This window comes from Cryptomeria japonica, chromosome 7 (genome assembly GCF_030272615.1).
Source record: "Cryptomeria japonica chromosome 7, Sugi_1.0, whole genome shotgun sequence".
Taxonomy (NCBI): domain Eukaryota; kingdom Viridiplantae; phylum Streptophyta; class Pinopsida; order Cupressales; family Cupressaceae; genus Cryptomeria; species Cryptomeria japonica.
In genome coordinates, this window is record NC_081411.1 from 649709124 (window position 1) to 649734707 (window position 25584).

At 33.0% G+C, this 25584-nt stretch overlaps 1 protein-coding gene across 1 annotated transcript in view; it reads left to right on the top strand.

Moving 5' to 3' along the window:
• Positions 1-10937: 10937 nt before the first annotated feature.
• Positions 10938-25584, top strand: part of LOC131856891 (uncharacterized) — a 52901-nt gene continuing 38254 nt past the window's right edge. The window contains exons 1-2 of the mRNA XM_059208847.1: positions 10938-11017; positions 11246-11330. Coding sequence (XP_059064830.1) covers positions 10983-11017; positions 11246-11330 — 120 coding nt within the window. The 5' untranslated portion in view covers positions 10938-10982. The remainder of the gene's footprint in view (positions 11018-11245; positions 11331-25584) is intronic.

Below are 25584 nucleotides of genomic sequence, written 5' to 3' on the forward strand. Positions count from 1 at the left end.
TTGTGTCTCAACAATTTGCTTCTAATGATGGAGCTAAGCCAATGTTAACTACAAAGTAGGAGCAAAGGGGTTGACTTTGAACATTGCATTAGTATGACGAAGATCTAAAATGGTAGCCTCACATGCACAATAATTAAACTTAGATAGATGACAACCTTAAATGTGAAGAAAATAAGTAAACTTAATGGCCCTATTCAACCATTTTGGAATATTAATTTCTCTCACTTTACATGAGGAGAATTGCATGTGCAGTCTTGCATGAAGATAAAATTAGACGTTCTAAATAAAAATAGGTGTTCTAAGTATAGATTTTGCATGCTATTCTATGTTTTTGCTATTTGCATGAACCATTCTTTGGAATTGTCTGTAACCTCTTTATAAAGAAGTAGAATGTTCGACATTCTTGATCCTTGATCATTTGATCACATGATCAAGAAATTCGTGTAATCCTTTAAATCAATATAAAGATTTAATTATCTTTGCTATAATAATTTATCTTTTATAATGATAAAATCCATGTTGTAGACGGGCCAATACGAGTCGATGAATTAGCAAAGAATAATACAAATAAAAATGTGATTAACAGCCTTGGAAACAACAATAAACAACAATTTGCCACTCATTACTAAACTTCATGGGATAGTGGCTGGAATAGGGCAGAACCCATACTCCATGCTGTAGACCTGTCACACCTGCCGCTGCAAATTTAACTGTCTGTGAGAGTTGTTAGAAAAAAGCGTACTTGTTCGGAGAAAAACGATTTTTGGCTTCCTCAAAGTTTCCTCGCTTCTGCCGGAAGATAAATTTTAACTCGCGTCCAATTTGTTCTTTTGAAAGGCTGTAAAAAACTTGTCTCCAGCGCAAGAATCTGTTAACTCTAAGAAGATCCAGGAGCCGAAGCCAAGGGAGATGGTCTGACCAGTTAAACGCCCCAAGAAACTAGAATCCTCCATCATTTCTCTTGGTCCAGTCACTTCGTCGCTCTCACCACAGATATCAAACCTCTTGCCGAACACGCTCCCCATGACATTCTTCAGCGCCGCGGCGGCGGAACCGCACAAGGCCACTTGAGAGACACTAAGGAGATTATTTGGATATCCTAGATGGCAGTAGTTGTAACTAAGGAGAGCGTTGAATTATTTAATCCCAACGACTACTGTCCGTTATCTGTCCTGTTACATCTGCCCCTCTTTATTTTTCAGTATTTATTATCTCTAAACCATTCAACTTTTTCTTCCCTTTTTTTTTGAGCTTGCTACAGTGTCGCTGTCCTTTGGCCAGTTCTTTATTTGTGATATAGTCTTCGTATGAAAATGATAATGGCAGCTGCTCAGTTTGTGTTAAATAATAAAGATATTTGTAAAAAGCTTGATGTATACTCTGTTGTGAGATTTTTTTTTAATTAATAGAAGTTTTTGCTAGAAGGAAACGGTCTGTCTGTCTCTTTTAATTAAATCTATGTGAGAGGTTTTTTAAAACTTAATACAAAACGGTAAGGTAAGTTTGTGCTATGTTCTATTCTTCTGTTTTGTTCTCTCCGCCTCTTCCTTAAACCGGCATTTGAATATACATTCGCTCTCACCGTAAAGACGGTATTCTGTTGCATATCTACGTCTTCATTTTCTGACATATTTTATGAAATGAGAGTTGAATGATGATGGATGTAAATTTTGTTACAATTTCACATTTCCCGTTTTACGTGCGTATATGTCAAGATTCATGTTCGGCTCGACTTATTTCATATTGGATTTTTTTATCAACGGTAGCGAGAATTGTAGAATTTTTTTTTATGGTTAAAAAGTTTGTGGGGAACACAACATTTTTCGTACGAAGTTTTGCGCTTTGTCGACACCATGTATATTATTTACCCAAGAGAAGCTATGGTTGCTTTCACAGATATTTGAGACACTATAAACCAAAATCTGTCCAACCGCGGGCAGGACAGGTAAGTGCAAGCAAGGAAGAAATGCATGATGCTAAAGAAAATCTTGTGGTAGTAATGTGTTTAGGGATAAGATATCTTATTTAGGGGAGAAGATTGAGTATTTATCATGTTTTAATAATTGTTATAGTATTTGTTTTTTTAATTGAATCAATGCAAAAGATTATATCAAATGAAGCAATCATAAGGTTGTCAAAAAATAGAAATCATCAGCATTCTTACAATTCAAACTCATTACATATTTCAACATTCTAGTTACACAGAGCATCTTGAAGTCTAAAACAAAACATACAAAGATACCCCACAAAGGAATCCTCAACAAAAAAGAGTCTACAACCCATACAAAATATATGCCATATAGCTCTAACCAATAGCATACAAAGATGAAACAAAAGAAACCTCATCTTGGAAGAGTATACCATCTTAAAGAGTGTCCAAGTTTATTGTCAAGCTGAAACTTCAAAACTTGCTCCTTGATGTGTGGAAGCTGATCCATAACTTTACAATTCCTCTTACATAGAATCTGAGACTGAGATATCAAAATAGTCACCTAAAGAAATATGTTAGAATAAAGCCTTAGAAAGCCAGTTGCCAGATGACAATTCTTAGAAAACATAGTTGTACATCTATCTTTCCATAAATGCTTTAAAATAACTTGTCTGATAGAATCAACAATAACCTCATTCTACATGCCATAACCAAAATTAGCCTCCTTCCAATTAAGATTATGATGAAAAATAGCAAGGAAATCCTTAAACACAACAATCCATTGTTTTTTAACACCAGAAGATGTGTTTTATATTCTCAACACCTTTACAGAAGGGACAAATAGCTGCTTGAACCATAATACATTTCAATCTAGCCTCAACAGGTAGCTCGCAGTGTAGTATTTTCAAAGCCAACAGTTGGGAATCAAAGTCAGCTTTAGATTTCCATATTTGAGTGCTCAAATTGTTCCACAACTTACAACTAAATCTGCATTTCTACTTCTAATTTAAACAAGGATTAAGAGGCCAGCTAGGAAGAATTTGAATATATATTTTCTTAACAAGAAAATAGTTGAAGTGGCTATAAGACAACCACTTCCATTCTTTGAAGAAGTTGCAATCCCTCAAAGTACATAATTTCATTGAGAGGTCAATAGGAACTAAAGATTGGATTAAAATCAAGAAGAGTTTGAAGTGTTTATAGTATTTGTTAATTTAATGCTTAATATTTTTTTATAATATTATACCAATAGTTGTGACTTTAAAGTTGTTAGTGTTGATGATGACCACCCATAATTGAATGAAATGTATTCCTTAGATCTAAAAAACAACAAATCATGTGATGTCACATCAGCGTACCAATAAAACATGACTTAGTACATAAGTATCGGTCTCTCTTGTTTTAGGAGTCTTTTTGGACACCTTGACAAAAAGCATGTTGGTGTGGCATCATATTTGATGATGTGACCCTAAAACTTTAATTATAAGTAGGGGACTTGTCAAGTAAGCTACTATAAAAAGATTGAGAACAATTTGAAAATTTTTACATGGGATTTTGAGAAGCGTAAAGTTAATACTCAAGGTCCTCTCCCCCACACTTTTAATGTGTAGAACATATCATGCCTAAAATCACTGAACTTACATCCATATTTGAATCTGTTGATTAGATAGGTGAGATTCCGATGCATATTGATTACATATGTTTTTCTTATAAATTTGGCTATTTTAAAATATTAACAAATTTAAAGGCAAAGTAAATTTTAACTAATAAAATTATACTTATTTTTAATAAAAATATATGTAAATTAGCATATTTATATTTAGGAAAATCTAGTAAAGATGTGGAAGAATATAATTATGGAGATAGTTATTTTATTTATGCACATTGTTCTTTCTTTTTTATTGATTTTATTTTTAGTACAAGAGTTATTTTAAAATTATTAAACTTGTACACTGTAAAATTTTACAAAACACAAAGATTGATTTTACTATTTGTATACTTTATGACCCAATTTACCTATACAAGTTTGTATTATATACATCATATGTATAACTCTTATTGAATCATTTTTTTATACTAAAGCTCACTGTAAACCTAACCTTTATTGAGATTATATTTTAATTTTAATTGAAATATAATCCTAATCCTAATTATACAGTGATTATAATATTATCTTATTCACTAATCCTAAAATTAAATATATTTTTTTAAAAATAATTTATTCTATAAATTATTTTTAATTGATTAAAAATATTCAATATTGTTATCTTAAATAAATCTTATTTTAATATTTTATTTTTCTATTATCTAAATTCTATCTTGCCTTTAAAATTTTAAATAATACTAAAATTTTTATCTATATTTATTATTTGGTTTAAAATTAATAAGATTGCTAAATATTTATTTGCTTTTTCATTTTTAAAATCTTAACATATTCTCTAATCTCAACAGTAACCTAAATAAAATTCTAAACATCTTATCTTATTTTCTAAATTATTTTAATCAATAAAAAAATATTCAATATCTTTATCTTAAATAAAATCTTATGTTAATATTTGATTATCCTATTATCTAAATTTCAATTTTTTAAAATTTAATTTAATTTTTTATATTAAGTATAATGAGAAAACATCTTACAGTAATTGCTTATGACTTTGGCAGTTCATGCCAATCAGGAAACAAGACCACTATCAAAGTACTAGTACTTGTGACCCATGTACAAAACATTGACCCATATACAAAAAATTGATCCATATACATCGATTGAATACATTTGTGACCCATATATAAAATGATGAATTATATATAACAAAACTAAGCCTGTCTGTATATAATTGTGATTTGTATATTGTATCCTACAGGTAGTTTCTAACAAAATCTGCTACACTGACGAATGGTATCATCATTTTACTCCTCGATCCACACTGTCCACCCTAGGGGCCCTTCCATCCATATGATATTCCTGTTCCATTGCACTATTTTTGTTGTAGCTACCTCGTGGGCCTTTTGTTGCCCTTCCACTTTCCTAGCTTCATTTATTTAATTCGTGAAGGCCTCCAATGCATTCACAAATGGTGATCTCTCAATCTTGAATTTGGACCATGTGTAGCCATGAGATAATTCTGATAGGTACACTCTGGTTGTACCATCCTTTATAAATCTTTTGAACTTATTCTTTGCTAACCTAATGACAATGGTGACCTGTATTTCAACATTGTAAAGGATGAGTCTTCTTAAAGACTCAGTATGCAGCCTACCCTTACCTTGAAATTTCTCTTCATTCATAAGGGACCTAATCATCCAAAGTATCTCACATGATAATAGAGACCAAAATAGATTACTATCCTTTTTAATACCATTAATGAATCCAAAAACAACACCATGAAAAGAGAATCTATTAGAAAATTTAATTCCAAAGTCGTTCCATATTTCCTTAGCCACAATGTGTAGTCAAAGAAAATATGCATAGTAGATTCAACAACTCTACAAATACTACAAACATCAGTATCTTGTTATTTATTTCTAATTGGTAATCTATGAAGATTAAACAACCACTTGAAACATTTCTTCTTGGGCATGATATTACTGCCTCATAGATAGGTAAAAACCTTATGCTAATCCTTATTATTGCAGTTCAAATTCCACACATAATTAATATGATCAGTCAAATCAATATTACTATATAATGCATCATAAACTGACTTGGCTTTGGTGTTATTTAGTAGAGCACCATCCACACACTTGAGTATTCTAAAATCTATCTTCCTCCACAAAACACTACTTGGGAAGTTGGAAACAGAGACAAGCCTCCCTTAGTACAGAGTATGTTATCCAATTCAAGGGAGGAAGGTGGTATTTTTTACTGTGAGCATTCTAGGAAATTAATTGACTGTTAATAATAATATCATTAAAATAAAAAATACCTCTGAGATTCTAGTTTTTAGTAGAATATCCTTAGATAAGGGAAAGAGGTTTATCTTTGTAGGATAGGTTCTACTAAATGGACCTCTCACCAAATAAGGTATTATTATCACTGATGATATGTCATAAGAAATCAAGCTTCTAATACACTCCCATGCCTTCCATATAACCTTGGAGACATTAGAGCCAACCGGGGAGATAGGGAAACTACTAGCAATGAGATCACTAAAGGGGAGTAACTTCTAGGTCTTGGCCTATTTAGTAACAACAAGCTTGATGCTAAAATATCTAATTAGAACCTTCCATGGTTCATTACCCTCCAAAGCATGAAATATCCATTTGACAACTAAAGCAATCCCTTGCATCTTAAGATCTTTGAGACCTAACCCACCCATATTCTAGCTTAGGCAACACCATTGTCATTTGAACAAGTGCTACTTTCTATTACCTTTACCATCAAACCAAAATAATTTCTTGGTTACTTTCCGAATATCATTGATATGGTAATTACTGAACATCCACACAGAAGCATAATAAAGACTATAAGAAGAGAGGATCTTCTGACACACCTGCACTCTGTCGACCATAGACAAGTATTACTTATTCTATCTTCCCAATGTGTTCTCAATCTTCCCTTTGATCCACAACCATATTTCCCTTAGACATAATTTGACTATAAAGGGGATGCTTCTAAGATACCTAACTTGCTCAGAGGGGCCTCTCCATTGATAATTGTACTTACTAAGCCATATAGGGGGGCATCATCCCATCCAAGCAAGGTGGATTTGGCTAACAATATCTTGGACCTTGATGCTTCACAAAAGATATCCGACTTCAAAGTTAAGGGATCTATGTTTGCCTCTTCAAGCTCCAAGAATAGTGCATTGTCATTTGCAAACTGAATGTTGATTAGGTCTTCCTTGTTAGGCAAGGAGATGCCTTTGACCTTTGGGGAGTAATTTGATTCTCTAAGAAGATAGAAGATAGCATTAAATGCTATAACAAATAGGGTGGGAGCAAGTGGGCACCCTTGCCTAATAGATCTCGCCAAAGTAAGGGATTGGGTATGGGAGCCGTTGATCTCAGGCTATGCAGAGGCATCTTTTAGCAGAATCTGAATCATCTAACAAAATTCCTCTGGAAAACAGAATGCTTCCAACATCATGGTGAGGAAATTCCCTTCTATCTGATTGTATGCCTTCTCAAAATCAATTAAGAACATTGCCACTTTTTTGGTTGGTGCAGTTGGCCCAATTCATGGCTTCCCAACTAGTGATGAGATTTTCAAGTATGTATTTTCCCTTGATGAAACTAGTTTGAGTATTACTCACAAAGTTCGGTAGGATATCCACTAGTCTTAACATAACATTTTTGCCAGGATCTTGTATGACATAATTAATAGTGTAATGGGTCTCCATTTTTTTATGAGGGACTTGTCTCCATCTTTGGGGAGTAGTTTAATCACCCCCTTGTTGATTCCAGTTCCCAATGAGCCCCTATTTAGTTCTTCCTCATATACTTGAAGTAAGTCCATATCTATCGACTCCTTAGTTTCTTTGTAAAACTCAATAGGCAACCCATCAAGGCCAGGGGCCTTGTCATTATTGAGGGTGTTGATGACCTTGATGATCTCATGTGAAATTGGTTTCTTGTGTGCATTAGCCTCCCCCTCCAATATCTTCCTCGGGATGAGAGCTCTACATTTATCTCTTGCATTTTTATTAGCAGGGGAGTTCCAAATGAAAACAACTTTGGTAATACATAAAGAATGCTTTTTTAATGTCATCTTTGTCCACTAGTTCTTTACCCTCTTCCCAAATTCTATCTATTCTTTCCTTAAACTCTTTTTGCCTCAACATATTAAAGAAGAACTTTGACCCCTTGTCGCCTTGTTGTAACCAGTTGATTATAGCCTTGACCTTGGTTTCCTGAATATTTAAATTTTTAAAAAAGAAATTAAATTTATAAAAAAAAAATTAATTCTATTATTTGATTCAAAAAATTAATAAAATTACTATAATTAATAAAATTATTATATTTATTTATTTATTTATAAAAAATACCCTTTAAAAATGTAATTTTATGAATTTTATTATGTTTGAAAGAAAAATTTTATTTAAAAATATATGTAAATTACCTCATTACGCTTTACATGTATCACACATCATCGCAAGCTATCAGTTTTTCAAAATTTTGTGAACATGAATAGAGAGATCTCCTATATATGTATGTTGGTGTAAATAAATATTCATTTTGGATATTATTACACTTACTTAAGTTAACTTAGGATAATGCATCTCTTCGTAGTTTGGATTTGAGACACTTAGGGAAGTGTGCACATAGGGATAGAGCTTGTAGGAGAAATTCCACCTTTTGTGGTCTTATTTTGCTGTTACACTCCACATTCGGTGGGTCATCCACCTCTTGTGGAATATTATATTATTTCTCCTACCTACCCTTAGTATTTCTTACCTACCCTTATTTCTCATTGAGCCACATGTCATATTTGTGTGCTCATACATCCATATGGCCTTGCCTATATAAGCAGGCCTATATTCATTGTATTGGTTAAATCCAGTTGATCATTTGCATATTGATGAGAATACAGTTTGTTCTTGTCATTCTATTGTCTCTTTTTATGCTTTTCATTGTGCCCTTGATCTTGGCAAAATCCTATAATGTAAATAGTACATTTTTCGTGTAATTTGAAAAATATGTTGTTTAAATAGAACCTAGAAATTCATGTTTCTAGAAGCTTTATAGCTGGAAATGCATGTTTAGCCTACCTGATTTGAGAGAGGATTATCTGGTAGTATGTACTTATAAGAATTTAAAATTTTTTTTACAATCCATTAATTTTAAAAGCTCACAATAGTTTCTATATTCTTCAAGTTGAATGGGAACATCAAAAAATTTTGGGTTCACAATCTATAACTCTTCATATTCGTTAGGGTCAAAGTTTTGTTCTTCTTGGTCACACCTCGTAGATTACTCGTAAAAGTAGCAATGATTGCTTCCATAGACAAACTTCTTAAAGACAATACAACTAAGGAAAAGTAAGGGATAAATGTATAGTGTCAGAGAAAATCCCGTGCAATCCATGCACTACGCTCCACCAATCAGTTCTCTTTGATGCATTAAATTTTAGTTTACCCAGATATCTCGTTCCCTCTTTGAATATTTTTATAATAATCCTTTGAACTACTACAAATGTAGCTTTGCTTTGAAATAAGATATGCATATTGTCTATTTGTAGAAGTTAGACAAAGGTTTGTTAAAGTTATGAGTTTTCCACAATCCATTTTGTATTCTAATGTATTTTTTTGGATTCGATTGTGTGTATTTTTTTTTCCCATCAACATTTCATCCATGATTCATCATCAGAATGAAAAGAATTCCAAAGACATGAAAGATAAAGAATTTCAAAATACATAAAATTTAAAATAAACTTCGAAGTAGATAAAAATTCACGCATTAAATTTGCATATATTTCTATGCAAATTATTTCCCTTTGTTTCTCATAGTTATACATTTTTCAGTACTTTTTTTACACTTTTTTAACAATGGGTCACTTTTTTAACAATGGGTTTTGGTTAATCATTTAATAAATTAAATTAATATTTAAGAGAGAGGACTCAGTAGTTGAGCACATTTCAATAGTTGTCATGAGATTTATTGATTTAATGTCTAATATTTTTTACAATATTTTACCAATAGTTGTGTCTTTAAAGTTGTTATTGTTGATAATGACTACCATAATTTAATGAAATATATTTCTTAAATTTAAAAAACAACAAATCATGTAATGCCACATCAGCAAACCAATAACACATGACTTAGTGCACAAGTGTTGGTCTCACTTTTTTTGGGCCTTTTTGGACCCCTTGGCAAAAAGCATGTTGACGTGACATCATATTTGATCATGTGGCCTTGAAACCTTAGTTATAAGTAGGGGACTTGCCAAATAAGCTATTGTGAAAAATTAGGAGTGATTTGAAATTTTTACATACAATTTTGAGAAGCCCAAAGTTAAGGCTCTCTTTAAGGGTGGGGTCCTATGAGGGAGGGTTTAAGCTTCTATTTATCAGCAACAATGGGTCCAAAGAATTTTTTTTTTTATGGGATTATTTGAAATCTTTTTGAAAAGTAGCACTACAAAATTTATGAGACCAACAACTTTAAAATATTCCTAAAAATATCAACAACTCCACATCTATCTCTTTTTTTTTTTAGGAAGCTCCCTCCATGAGATCCCAACCTAAATCATGAAAATTTCATTTCTTTTGCTATGGCTATAACTTGTACTGTTTAATATGTTATTTATTGTTGGAGATGTAATCTCAACTAGGGGAAAGGACCCAGTAGTTGTGCACCCTAACTTTGCGCTTCTCAAAATCCTACTTGGAAATTTCAAATCACTCTGATTTTTTTACAGCAGCTTACTTGGCAAGTCCCCTGCTTATAACTAAGGTTTCAGGACCACATCATCAAATATGATGCCACATCAGCATGCTTTTTGCCAAGGTGTCCAAAACAACCCCCAGAAAAAGTGAGACCAATAGGCGCGCAAAAGAGACCCCAATAGTTGTGCAGCTGATGTGGCATTACCTGATTGGTTACTTTTTACAATATTGGTACATTTCTTAACAACTATTGGTACATTTCCTAACAACTGTTGGTACATTTCCTAACAAAAATTGATATTTTTTGTTTCAAACAATAGGCTTTATTTGTTCAATTTTTGGAACAAAAGGTATCAACAACCCTCACAACAATTGGAACATGCTCAACTACTGGATCCTTTCCCCTACCCAGCTGCACATCATCTGTATGCACATTAATATTTTCCACTATTCTTATCAACTCCATATCCTCTGTATACTCAAACAAACAGTAAAAATAGATCTTCCATGGATTCGTTTGGATTTCACATTTATTTCTCCAACCTGTCACCGTCCTTGCAGTGCCCTCACGGATTGTGGGTTGTCTAAAATATGTTATTTTATATCTGTCTTGCTCTCTATGGCATGCGCTCATCTTTCTATATAATGAATGATGATGTTTTTGGTTTGGACTCTCTTTTGAGAGTCCAGCTCCTCAGAGCTGTAAGTAGTAGTATGTAAAGATCTGAATGTATGAAGCTAAAGTCAGAATGAATAAGACGATGTAAGTTGGAAGAAGCTAAGTCTGTCTGAATGTATGAGCTGAAGCTCAATCAGCCGATGTAATGTTTTATTCTATTTAATGTAAAATTTGTATGTTTGTTTTATTTTCACTCTGCTCCCCTTCATTCCTTCATTTGTCGTATCACTTCACTCCAAGTTTGTATCATTCCTCCCTACTTTTATTCATGAATGTTTGCAGAAGCTAATCATAATTTAAGGACTTGTGCAGGTATGAAACTGGAAAAGCAGCGATCACCGGTGCAAATCCTAATACTCCTCCCATTGGGTGTACTCCAGTTCATTTGAATCTTGTGGTAAGCATTGCTTATGAGCACTTCGCTTTCATTTGTTTGATTTTAAAGTCACGCTCTTGCAATATGTAGAATAGATGTTGGTCGTTATCATGTCAAAACGGTTCAAAGCGATATTTTAAATGTTGTCTCAGGAATTCTTTTGGCAGTAGTACAATTTATAGCTTTTTGAGGACCAGAATTACTTTACATATATATATTTCTAGGTCTTTGACTCGTGAAATTATACGAAATACGAAATTCAATTTTGTTAGATTTTGTACAATTGCAATTAGTGTTACTGAAGAGAATGCCGTATACCAAAACGCAGTTTACGCTGTGTTTATGGGGTTTCAGAAGTAGAGAATCATAGCCATACACTACTTGTTACTTGATGGAAAAGATGTGAGAATCATTATCATTGTTATTCTTGAAGATGCGACAAGTATAAAATTTAACATATACGCCTTATGTTTTTTTTCTTTGCAATGTAGTCCACTTCTTATTCTAATAACATCTTTTCATGGTACCGCCCATATTTTCCCTGGTATTTCCTTACGCATGATCTAGAGATTCAGACGGCGTACAGCATTTCCTATATTTCCCTGAAATCGAAAATTCCATCATTTCAATACCAAATGCAAAAATATTGTTCTAAATTCGAGAATTTATTCGGTCAAAAAATAAATGATATAAAATTTTACAGGATATGACTCAACTACTTTGCAACTTACAACATTATGACAGGGTGAGATTTATTATCATTTGTAACCAATGCGAATGAACGCCAAGAGGATATAGAAGAGAGTTGAGGGTACAAAATGAGATTTCAATATGGCCGACGAATTTTCGAATGAGTTAAAACCCTTGCATAGAAATTTATAATTTCTAGTTTATCTTGTGGATGTGTTAAGAGAATTGTCTCCTCTTGACTGTACACGCTTTTGCAAATAGTGGTAAATTTGGTCTTTGTTTTATATTCAATATAAATTTGACAGCAAGATATCTCGTTAATTTGCAAGTAGTATCTAATTTTTCTTATAATAATGAAGGGTTTTATTGGTGTGCTAGTTTGGGTAACAAGATAATTTGTGGAGAACAAATGAAGATTGTGTATTCATGGTGGACCAAAGGCTAAATATTCCTTAAAAACCATCAAATTTTAAATTCAAGGAAATATAAACAACAAACCCCAACTTGCATTATAAGAATTTAGACCATCCCCTTCTTATGATACTTGAAAATCATTTGGCATAACTCTTTCTTTGTTGAAGATTTGGTTGAAAACTACTGTCCAACAAATCACAAGAGGGGCTAGCTCCAAAATAAATTGAGAATCAGACATATAAGGCTAGTACCCAAATAAGAGAAAAGTTAAATCCCATCAAAAAATTTGAAGACATCCCCACCTTCTGCAAAGACTAGGGGGTGAACATGACATCAAAGGAAAACACCCATTAGAGACAAATGAATTGAGTTGGGATTAAAATCCAACCCCCTTATATGAGAATTAGAAGTTGAACACTTCCGCTTAATTGAGTTTATCAATCAAAGAGACAATCCAAACTAGAGGAAGGAGATATTTGGAATAAATATTTTGAGGGCCACAACATCCATAATTTGAGGGTAGGACTAACCCTAAATGGGAAATATCCTTCATAAGCAAGAGCACACCACTCTCTAGCAAGGAGAAGCCCAAGGAGACAAGACGAAGGAAGGAGAGACTACTAGTAACATTTGTTGTTGACACCTTGTACCTTTTCACCTAGAAGCATTTGAGCAACCCTTGTTCCTTTTTTGTGAACAAGTCTTTGCTAAATGAACACGAGAAGCAAAAAACTACATTGAAAAGATATCCACTTATATTCCATGATTGATTCTAGATGTGCTCTCGCACATTGAGTCATATCTTCTTTGGTTAATGGATATAGAAAGATTCATCTCAATGTGAATCCTATCAAAGGTAGGGTGAGACTGCAAACCAATCTCAAGAGCGATAGGTATAAATTTTCCCAAAGAATCACTAATAGCTAACAAACATACAATTGCCAAAAGTAGAACTTGTGAGATTGAGCTCAAATAAACCCAAGATGGAATGAAAGACAAGATCTCAATGGAAGATTTAAATTCTAGAAACCAAACTTAATGCATAATGTTGCCTTGTTCAAGAAGATCAAGGGCCAACTTCTAGAAGGTATGATTGATCTTCCTTTGATCCAAAAACCATGATTAAAAAAAATCATGAGCATAGGGACATGAGACTAAATCATTCGACATGAAGGGTTTCAATGTTTTAGAAACCCTAGTATAAATATTCACCAAAGTTGGTCAAATATTTTGAAATCTACAAACCAAACCTAAGTTATCATAGCTCTCTTCCTCTAACACCTTTCACCCTAATATTAGCAATGACATTATTTTTTAAATTTTTGCATCAATTTAGGAGAAAAACGAATAGATTCAACTTGTAGGTCACATTTCAAACTCTTGTTGAAATAACTTGAACACCATGCAAGATAACTATAGAAAAGGATGAGAATTGACAATGATCCTAGCTTCGACAATCATATCCCCATCTTAATATGAGAAAAACTAATAGGATAAAATCCTTGAAATCTACAAACTAAACCTAAATTATCATAGCTCTCTTCCTCTAACACCTTTCACCCTAATATTAACAATGAAATTATTTTTCGTAATTTTGAATCAATTTAGGAGCAAAACAAATAGATTCAACTTGTAGGTCCAATTTCAAACTCTTGTTGAAATAACTTGAACACCATGCAAGACAACTATAGAAAAAGGATGAGAATCAACAATGATCCTAGCTTTGACAATCATATCCCCATCTTAACATGAGAAACAACAATAGGAGAAGACCCTTGCTATTCAAGGCATTGCTCATAATCACTATCTATTACCTTTCATGCTAAATTAAGAACAATATCCCCTTTGCCTCTTTACTAGAAAACCTTTTGTGTAACTTGCCTAAAGGAGAGAAATAAGAGGCCCAAGCTATAGAAATAATCACTATCTAATTACCTTTCACGCTAAACTAAGAACAATATCTCCTAAGAGGCCCATATCTATGTCCTAACTCAACAATATTTGTAGATGTCATAAAACTCCAATCATAATTAATCAAATTAGTTAATTAAGTTTTATTGTTTTGATTGGAATACCTTGTTCTAATTATGGATTTATTTGTTTATTTATCTAATCTAATATACTTTTATTTATATTCATAGTTGATAGTTGATTTAATTAGTCAATATGAATGATGTTTGTTAATAATACATAGTTAATAGTGTCATTGTTATAACTCATATCTTTGTGACAACATATATAATAAGAGACATCTAGTATTTGCACATTCTTTGATAGTGAACATAAGAGTACTTCTAGATTTAGTTGTTTGGGAGGTTTTGAAATTAATGTTTCAAATCACACTCCAAGATTCATTATTAGGATGAAGAAAAGATATTAGATAGATTATAGAACTTGTAGCTTAACAAGGGGAGGTGAGGGGAAGGGAATAGGAAATAATCGAAAGTGTAAAAATTTGACAGTTAAAATAATATTAAATAAAAATAACAATTTAAACTCTTGGTGACAAAGCTTGAGAGGTTGCAATGTATTTGGTATCTAGTAGTTAGAAGTCTCAAGAAAAGCTTGCAAATTACTTCTTTGAGGACTACACACCATCAATATATGTTTGATGAATTTTTACTGACATTGGTAATGTGAAGTGGTCCTTGAACACTATCATAAGGATAAAGTTGCTAAATCCCGTTTTGGTGAAAGATTTTATGTTGAGCAACAACCCCTTTTGGCCATATAAAAAAATTCAAATGTCACTATTGAAGATTTCAAAAAGGAAATATAGGACAAAAACATTGGTTTCAACCCCTTTTTATAGTAGATAACTTTCAAAGGTGAAAGTGCTTTGATATGCCTAATGGTTTTAGAGTCGGCAATTTTTGGAATGTTCTCCTGTTTGCGATGCCTCCTAAGTAGTTTATTGCATTAGCTTGTCTCTTCTTCTATTAAATTTGATATTTTCAAATTGTTAAAACCTATTTTTTATATATATGTAAGGGTTTGTTCTATTTTATATGTAATGGGTGGTGTGAATATTAAATCCAGTTAGATTGCGTTTATTGTAATAGGAAAGAGTTTTTTGGTTTTGGAAATTGTACATGTATGGAGACTAAATATTTTTTATTCCCTTTTTGAAAAGTCTTTTAGAAATATTTTAAAAGGTGATCCATCCACCTTTGATAGATCAAATAAAAGGATAACAATATAAAATCAAATTTGTTGACAATAAAGTATAGGCCTAAGGTCTCAATTATGTATGCCAAAGAATTAACTCCAAGATGATGCAATAAGAAGATAAACATGATGTGGCAGATAACATATGCATAACATTAAGATTTAAATTTTTTTACACATTCATAGACACCATAAGATAAGTATTATCATAGATGATAGGGTTGTATATTCTTCATATAATGTACATTCTTTACCACAAGCATAGATATACTCATATACATATCACATATGCCTAGGTAGCATCTATTACAATATTGATCTATATTCTTCCTCTACCATTATATCTATGTTTAATTCCTCTTCTCATTTATCATATTTCATTTTCTTCCTTGCAATTAAGGAATTTTTGTATATATAGCCTTATATTGATGTGGGGATGTGTCATATATGTCTTTGTATCTTTCCATCCTTTAGAGGGTATCACATGTTGTTACTTGCTATATCAATGGTCTTTAAGTGATTGTTAGTCTACTTTGTTTTTAGTTCTTGACCTATCAACATCCTCCCAAGGCCTAATCATTTGTCTTGTCCTCAAGACAACTTCCTTAAGTAGATAAAAAATATTTTGTTATAAAAAATCCTCCTCACAAATCTTGAAGTACAATAATGGATGCCTATAATTTATCTTGAATTGTTAATATTGATTGTCCTATATCAATGGTCTTTTAGTGATTGTTAGTTTACTTTATTTTTAGTTCTTGACCTATCAACATCCTCCCAAGGCCTAATCATTTGTCTTGTTCTCAAGACAAATTAAGTAGATAAAAAATATTTTGTTATAAAAAATCCTCCTCACAAATATTGAAGTGCGATAATAGATGCCTATAATTTATCTTGATTTGTTAATATTTATTTTCCTTGATTAACATCATGTGTTGGTTTTGTTGTACCCAAATTGAATGCTCAATTGGAGGATCTTTCTACAATAGTGATGGTACTTAGATTTGTTAGTGTGGTTTTTCCCTTTTTGATGTCATGAAGAAGCATGGATAGAAATGACAAATAGATGTTTACTTGCACTTGTAATTCCTTCATTTGAGCTATTGATTGTGTCCTACATTAACTTATCCTAGGTTATGTTTGAAAGGAAGCTAAGGTGCGGAAAACACTAACACTAATCTAGTGGGGGAGATAGTGCAAATTTTCTTTACAATCTTAACTATTACAAAAATAGAAACACATTCACAAGATGATAATGAACATGCATAAAGATAAACACAATCAACACAAGATAAATTGTAGGGAAAACCCTCAGGTGAAAAAACCCACACTCCAAAAGTACACAACTTTATATTTTAGTAAACTAATGGTTACAATATAATATCAACACTCAGCTTCTTCAACAAGAGCCAAAAACTGACAACCCACAATTTGGATTAATTCCAGTAGCATAACATTTCACCTACAAACATAACATAACTAATACTCTCCAAGACTAGTTTTTATAGAGAAATACAGCTCAAGAGGAAGTTTCTAGATGAAGTTACAAGATGAGGTCATGAAAATAATTTGGCCCTACCTTTTGGCCACCAAAAAGCATGCAAATGATACATGAATGTCCCCAAATGACTCCCCATTCAAGCCTGCTAAGTTGGGAAATCAAAATTTACTATTTTGAGGTATGACAGATGCTCTTAAGCATCTTATAGCTGTCATAACTTACAACACTTACAGTTGTAAGAGAATCCATCATAAATGACTATTATTATCTTATTCTCTTACAACTTGTCATAACCCAACTTGTGCACCCACCTTCTCCATGCAAAAGGTATCTCTTGCCACTTTTCCATTCTACCATAGAATTTGTCATAACACAACACTTGTCAAGATCCTCAAAGTGGGATGCCTACCTCCACATGTACAACATATGTTTCATACAGTCATAGCCAAGTAGGATGTCACCAAGCCTGTCAGTCCCACTAGATTGTTGGCAATATAGCATTATAACAGACAATGAAAGATTGTTGGCATTTCAATAAAGATATTGAGAAGGTTGTTGATGATTATGGATATAACTGATTAAGGATGTTTACTGTCTTGATATTATTATTTTGTCATTGATGTCAAGAAATTAATTTTCTAATTCAGTATGATGTTGCCATATCTTGAGAAGTATGATTTGAAGAATATAAAGATGTCGATAAAAGACATAGGAAAGATTATGATGAATAAGAGGATGAATAAGGTATTCAATGGGCAACTATTACCGAGTCAGACAATGATTAGATCATGATGTTTAGATTGTTTTAACATCATACATATGTTGTAAATTGTAAGGATAATACTATACTATGTTACCAAGCAAAGAACCTAGTCGGTAAACCCTAAGGTTATCGCTATCGGTTAATAAAGGCGGAATGTCTACTAAGTGAAGTTTAGTATTTATCGAGTTGTAACCGAGTTGTAACCGAGCTATAACAAAATACATTAAATGGTTACATGCGTTATTTAATGAAGGAAGTTGATGAGCTAGAACTGATTAAATGATTGGTATGTCATGCATGAAGTTTGTTAATGAATCTAAGGCAATGGAAAGTCGGCATGAAGATCTACAACACAGATTGAACCGCAATACCCTAGCACAAGTTCCAAGAAATATATGCAAGTTCCTAGGCGGGGTAAAACGTTTTCAGATTGAAAGATGCACTGAACCTGGACAAGATTGAAGATCTGATGGCTATGATTGATCATGGGAAATGTGATCAAGGAGATTAAGCGGTTAGCTAATTGTTTATAAATAGGAAACTGTTGATAAACAATGTATGCGGGCAAGTGTATGCACAGGGATGCTACATGGTGAGTACCGAGCACAGAAGCTTGAAGACCTATTTGAATAACAGAGTATAGAAGCCCAACAGATGGACAAGATTAGTTCTATGTCTAGATTGTATTGAACAAATAAGAATCTGCTTTAGCATTTTAGATGTGAAGTTGCAGATAGATGTTTATTACTGTTATTTTGTGAAAGTGATAGAAAATCTCTTAACCGAGTGGACTTAAAAGAGTTATTTATAAAACCCTCTAGCAAGGTGACATTCTGATTGAGTGTTTGAAATCCTTTAACAAGGTCACTTCTAACAAGGTGAAGATCCTAACAGATTTGAGGGAAATCCCTTAACCGGGTCACATCTAGCAATGTGTTTGTAATCTTTAACAGGATTTTCTTTTAACCGAGCATACTCTAGAAGAGTATATTTCTTAGTGGGTCCAAAATCCCACAGTGGTTTTTCCCTATTTGGGTTTCCACGTTAAATCTGGTGTTATGAAGTTTATAATGTTTTATATGCTTTTGAGTTTGCATGTTTAACAATTTTGGTTATATTACTATAGTTTATGTTATCGAGGTTGAATCTGATGTTTTTAATGGAAGATTAAGTTTGTATGATTCACCCCCCCCCTCTCATCTTGTTGGCTATTGGATCTATACCTACATTAAGTATCAAAACTATCAATTGGTATCAGAGCTCTGGACTCCAGAAGAAAAGTTTAAAGGAACTTGAGCTAAAGATCCAAAGATGTATAAGAGGGATGCACCGAAGCTGAAGAAGTCAATTTTCTCTACATGGCAGAAAAGGATGAAGCTGCATCTATCAGGAGTTGGAGAATATGATGTATACTATCTAGAGAATGATTTTGTTACACCGAGCACCTATCCATTGACTATGGAAGAGATAAAGGCAAAGCAAGAACATATTCAAGCAATGATTGAAATAATATCTGCATTGATCGATTCAGAGTTTAATGATCTAGAAGGCTACGATGATGCAAAGGCTATGTGGGATAAGCTCATATCAATATATGGAGGAGATGAACATGTTCAAAGAGAAAAAGTAGATAGTCTAAGAGGACAACTTGAATCTATGAGGATGAATGAAGGTGAGGACATAACTCAGTACAGTACAAGACTAAAGGAGATTGTCAATCAAATCAAAGGAGTAGGTGGAATTATTGAAGAAAATGATATAACAAGTAAGTTGTTAAGAACCTTTCTACCGGCTTATGCAATCCGAGTCTCTGCAATCAATGAATTAAGGTCTGTACCTAATATGCCAGTTTCTTTAGATGCTACTATTGGTAAGCTACATGCATTTGAGTTAAGTAACTTTGATAACAGTGGTTCTTCAGTAAATAAAGTTGAATCTGCATTTAGTTCTTTTCATCTTGATAAATCTAATGATTTCAATGAAAGAAAGTATAAGTACTTTGAAGGAGATCATAGTGGAGCAAGTGAAAGATTCGTAAGAACATGGAAGAAGTACACAAACTGTATGAGGAAATCAGAAAGTAAGAAGAGTTTGAAGCACTATTAGCCAAAAGGTTACTGAGAGGCAAAGGTAAGTATAAAGGAAAACTACCTTTGAAATGTTTCAATTGTGATAAAATAGGACATATGGCTTCTAACTGTCCTGACAAAGATTTTATTGAAAGGAGAGATTACCGAGATGACAGACAGAAAGATAATCATTACAGAGGACACCAAGACTTCAAAAGAAGAGATAGAAAGACATGCTTAATAGCTGATGAGGAATCTAATGATGACAAATCAGATGAAACTGATACAGAGGAAGTAGTTTATGTGGCTATCAAAGATGGGTCAGATGAAGAAAGGTATGAAGAAAAAGCCCTAATATCTCACATAAACACTAATGATTCTTGGATCATAGATAGTGGATGCTCACATCATATGACAAGTGATAAACACAAGTTTGTTATATTAGAAGATTATGATGGAGGCTATGTTAGATTTGGTAATGATGCACCATGTCCAGTGAAAGGTAAAGGATCTAAAACACTTCTTGACAATGCAAGATGCAATGATGTTTATTGGGTTGAAGGTTTGAAATACAATTTGTTGAGTGTAGCACAGCTAAACAACACAGGGTACCGAATAGAATTTCAGAAAGGAATTGTCAAAGTTCATGACAAGAATGGAAAGTTAGCTGCTACCAGGACACAAACAAAAGGTAACACATTTCACCTTGACTCAACTCATAACAAGTGTTTGTATGCAAAGATAGATGATACCTAGTAATGGCATAAAAGGTTTTGTCATGTAAATTTTGATAATCTGATCAAAATAAGCAAGAAGTGCCGAGTAAGAGGTCTACCGAGTCTTGAAAAACCTGAGAATGCTATGTGCTGAGGATGCCAGATAGGTAAGATGTCAAGATCAAGCTTTACAAGTAAGTCTTACACTTCTAAGGGAATTTTAGATCTAGTGCACACTGATCTTTGTGGTCCTATGAAAGTTCAAAGTTATTATGGTGATAAATATTTCATATTATTTGTGGATGACTATTCAAGGATGATGTCAGTAATGTTTTTAAAAGATAAATCAGAAGCTTTTCAAATGTTTAAATGGTACAAGGCAAGAGTTGAAAATGAAATAGGAAGACAATTGAAATGTCTTAGATCAGATAGAGGAGGAGAGTTCGCATTTGATGAATTCAACTTATTTTGCAATGATCATGGTATTAAAAGACAAGTCTCTACACCGAGAACTCCATAGCAGAATGGAATAGTTGAGAGAAGAAATAGATCTATTGTCGATTGTGCTAGAACACTGATGATTGAAAAGAAGGTGCCACAAATATTTTGGAGAGAAGCAATAAGCACAACAATTTACACCTTGAACCGAGTACAATTGAAGAAAGGTACTTTGAAGACACCATATGAAATCTAGTATGATAAGAAACCTAATGTAAGTTATTTTAAAATCTTTGGAAGTAGATGCTATGTTCACAAAGATAATAGAAATGGCAAGTTTGATCAGAAAAGTGAAGAAGGAACATTTCTAGGTTATTCTTCTAGAAGCAAAGCATTTAAATGTTTGATCAAATCATCTAACAAAATAGTAGAAAGTGCAAATGTGAAAATTGATGAATTTGTAGAAAGAAATGATGAAGGAAATTCCAAGGAACCAGAAGACTATGATGAATTTGTCTATGTTCAACCGATAAGTCTTACCAAAAAGACTTTTGAAGAAAATGAAGAGAATATCCAGTTACCGAGTGATGAAGAAGATCATACAGAGCCTACCAAGTTTGTATTAGCCAAGTATGTCAAAAGACATCATGCACCAAGTCAGATTATAGGAGATAAGGATGATCTAGTGATGACAAGGAACAAATTGAGATAGAACACATGTTTGATATATGAATTTGAACCGAGAATAGTGAAAGAGGCATTTAACAGTGAAGATTGGATAAATGCTATGATAGAAGAGATTGATCAAATCAAGAAGAATGACACATGGACACTAATCCCAAGACCAAAGGACAAAAATGTAATCGGTACAAATTGGATTTTCAGAAACAAGCTAAATGAAAAAGGAGAGGTCATTCGAAACAAAGCAAGACTAGTTTGCAAAGGTTATGCTCAAGAAGAAGGAATTGATTATGGTGAAACTTTTGCACCTGTTGCTAGACTTGAAGGAGTGAGAACATTGTTGGCATATGCTACTTTCAAAAACTTCAAGGTATATCAAATGGATGTCAAATCTGCATTTTTGAATGGAATATTAGAAGAAGAAGTTTTTATTGAACAACCTGAAGGATTTGTTGAGGACAATAACAAAGATCAGGTATGTAAATTAAACAAAGCTTTATATGGTTGGAAACAAGCACCTAGAGCATGGTATGAAAGATTGCACTCTTATTTGATTAAGATTGGTTTTATAAGGACAAGTGAGAACAACAATATGTACATGAAGAATGATGAAAATGAAATACTGATCTTAGCCATATTTGTTGATGATATTATATTTTGTGGAAATGACTCTTTATGCAAGAACTTTGGAAATGAAATGAGCAAAGAATTTGAGATGTCATTAATCGGTGAGATAAAGTATTTTATAGGTTTACAGATACTGCAAATGAAAAATGAGATTTTCATTACTCAATCCAAGTACATAAAGGAAATCTTGAAGAAATTTGGAATGGAGGATTCAAAACCAGTAAGTACTCTTATGACTACCAACTGTAAATTATCAAAGAATGATGAATTGACATTTGTTGATGAGACACTTTACCGATCCATGATTGGAAAACTACAATATGTTGTTCACAGTAGACCAGACATAGCACATGGAGTAGGTATAGTTGCAAGATTCTCTGCATATCCTAAGGAAACACACATGATAGCAATCAAAAGAATTTTTACATACTTGAAAGGCACTGAGGATTATGGCTTAGCATATCAGAAAGGAAATGATTTTGATTTAAAAGTTTATATTGATGCTGATTGGGTAGGCAACATTGATGATAGAAAGAGCACAAGTGGAGGAGCTTTCTTTTTAGGAGAAAGACTAGTGAGTTGGCTTAGCAAGAAACAAGGATGTGTTTCACAGTCAATAGCAGAAGTTGAATATGTTGCTGTAGCATTTAATTGTACTAACATTGCATTGATCAAACAACTGTTGGAAGGTATCAATGAGAAAGTTATCAAGCCAGTAACCATATTTTGTGACAATACTAGTGCCATTAATATTTCAAAAAGTCCTGTTATGCACTCTAAGACAAAGAACATCTCTATCAAATATCATAAGAAGCTTAAGAGAAGAAAGTGGTGTTGGAGTATGTTAGCACAAAGGAACAAATAGCAGATATCTTCACCAAGCCACTACCAAGGGACACTTTTGAATATCTCAGAAGTAAGTTAGGGGTCCTACCCCTATCTTCTACTCACTGACCGAGTTCAGTGAAAGCATCAATCCAATGACTCTATCGAATATTTTTTAGGAGTTGATGTAGATTTACACCCTTTAGGATGTTTTCTAAAGGTGTGCAGGAAACAATACAGGGAACAGGAATTGAAGACAAAATGCTCTGACTGAGACAGACTTGATACACAACAATAGGAAATCACTTCATACAGAAAGAAATTATGCTTTAGTTCTTTACTTTTTGGCATTGTTGTCAAAGGGGGAGAAGACTAATATCGAGGGAGAAGACTAAAAGAAAACTGAGAAGACTACAGATTGGAAAGAAAACTGAAGAGAAGAGGAGAAGTCTAATGTATGGGGGAGAGCATTTCTGCATTTTAGAATCACAACAATCCAAATCTTTTAAGGTCAAATCAATTGGTTTAGCCATCAATGCCAAAGGGGGAGATTGTTGGCAATATAGCATTATAACAGATAATGAAAGATTGTTGGCATTTCAATAAGGATATTGAGAAAGTTGTTGATGATTATGGATATAACTGATTAAGGATGTTTACTGTCTTGATATTATTATTTTGTCATTGATGTCAAGAAATTGATTTTCTAATTCAGTATGATGTTTCCATATCTTGAGAAGTATGATTTGAAAAATATAAAGATGTCGGTAAAAGACACAAGAAAGATTATGATGAATAAGAGGATGAATAAGGAATTCAATGGGCAACTATTACCGAGTTAGACAATGATGAGATCATGATGTTTAGATTGTTTTAACATCATACATATGTTGTAAATTGTAAGGATAATACTATACTATGTTACCAAGCAAAGAACCTAGTCGGTAAACCCTAAGGTTATCGCTATCAGTTAATAAAGGCGGAATGTCTACGGAGTGAAGTTTAGTATTTACCGAGTTGTAACTGAGTTGTAACCGAGCTATAACAAAATACATTAAATGGTTACATGCGTTATTTAATGAAGGAAGATGATGAGCTGGAACTGATTAAATGATTGGTATGTCGAGCATGAAGTTTGTTAATGAATCTAAGGCAATGGAAAGTTGGCATGAAGATCTACAACGCAGATTGAATTGCAATACCTTGGCACAAGTTCCAAGAAATATATGCAAGTTCCTAGGCAGGGTAAAACATTTTCAGATTGAAAGATGCATTAAACTTGGACAAGATTGAAGATCTGATGGCTATGATTGATCATGGGAAATGTGATCAAGGAGATTAAGCAGTTAGCTAATTGTTTATAAATAGGAAACTATTGATAAACAATGTATGCAGGCAAGTGTATGCACAGGGATGCTACATAGTGATTACTGAGCACAGAAGCTTGAAGACCTGTTTGAATAACAGAGTATAGAAGCCCAGTAGATGGACAAGATTAGTTCTATGTCTAGATTGTATTGAACAAATAAGAATCTGCGTTAGCATTTTAGAAGTGAAGTTGCAGATAGATGTTTATTACTGTTATTTTGTGAAAGTGACAGAAAATCTCTTAACCGAGTGGACTTAACAGTCTTATTTGTAAAACCCTCTAGCAAGGTGACATTCTAATTGAGTGTTTGAAATCCTTTAACAAGGTCACTTCTAACAAGGTGAAGATCCTAACAGATCTGAGGGAAATCCCTTAACCGGGTCACATCTAGCAATGTGTTTGTAATCTTTAACAGGATTTTCTTTTAACCGAGCATACTCTAGAAGAGTATATTTCTTAGTGGGTCCGAAATCCCACAGTGGTTTTTCCCTATTTGGGTTTCCACATTAAATCTGGTGTTATGAGGTTTACAATGTTTTATATGCTTTTGAGTTTGCATGTTTAACAGTTTTGGTTATATTACTGTAGTTTATGTTACCGAGGTTAAATCTGATGTTTTTAATGGAAGATTAAGTTTGTATGATTCACCCCCCTCTCATCTTGTTGGCTATTGGATCTGTACTTACATTAAGTATCAGAACTATCATAGATGAGTAGACAGTTGTAGGCAATTAATAAATTAAAATAATAAATAAATATAATAAAAGTCAATGTTAGGAATCGCAATGGTTGAGACACCTTAATCCCAACAATGATGTGAGGTTCTTCACTTGTTGAAATTATGATTCATATAGAAATTAGTGATAAAGTTGTAATTCCCTATATTTATAGAATTTGGGACTCAGTTCGTTTCTTTTTATTGAAATGTAAGTTCTAGCCAACTAAGACAATACTAATATAACTTGTAGATATATTGTTGCAAGCATTTTCTAGCTTCTTCACTTGTCGGTCCAA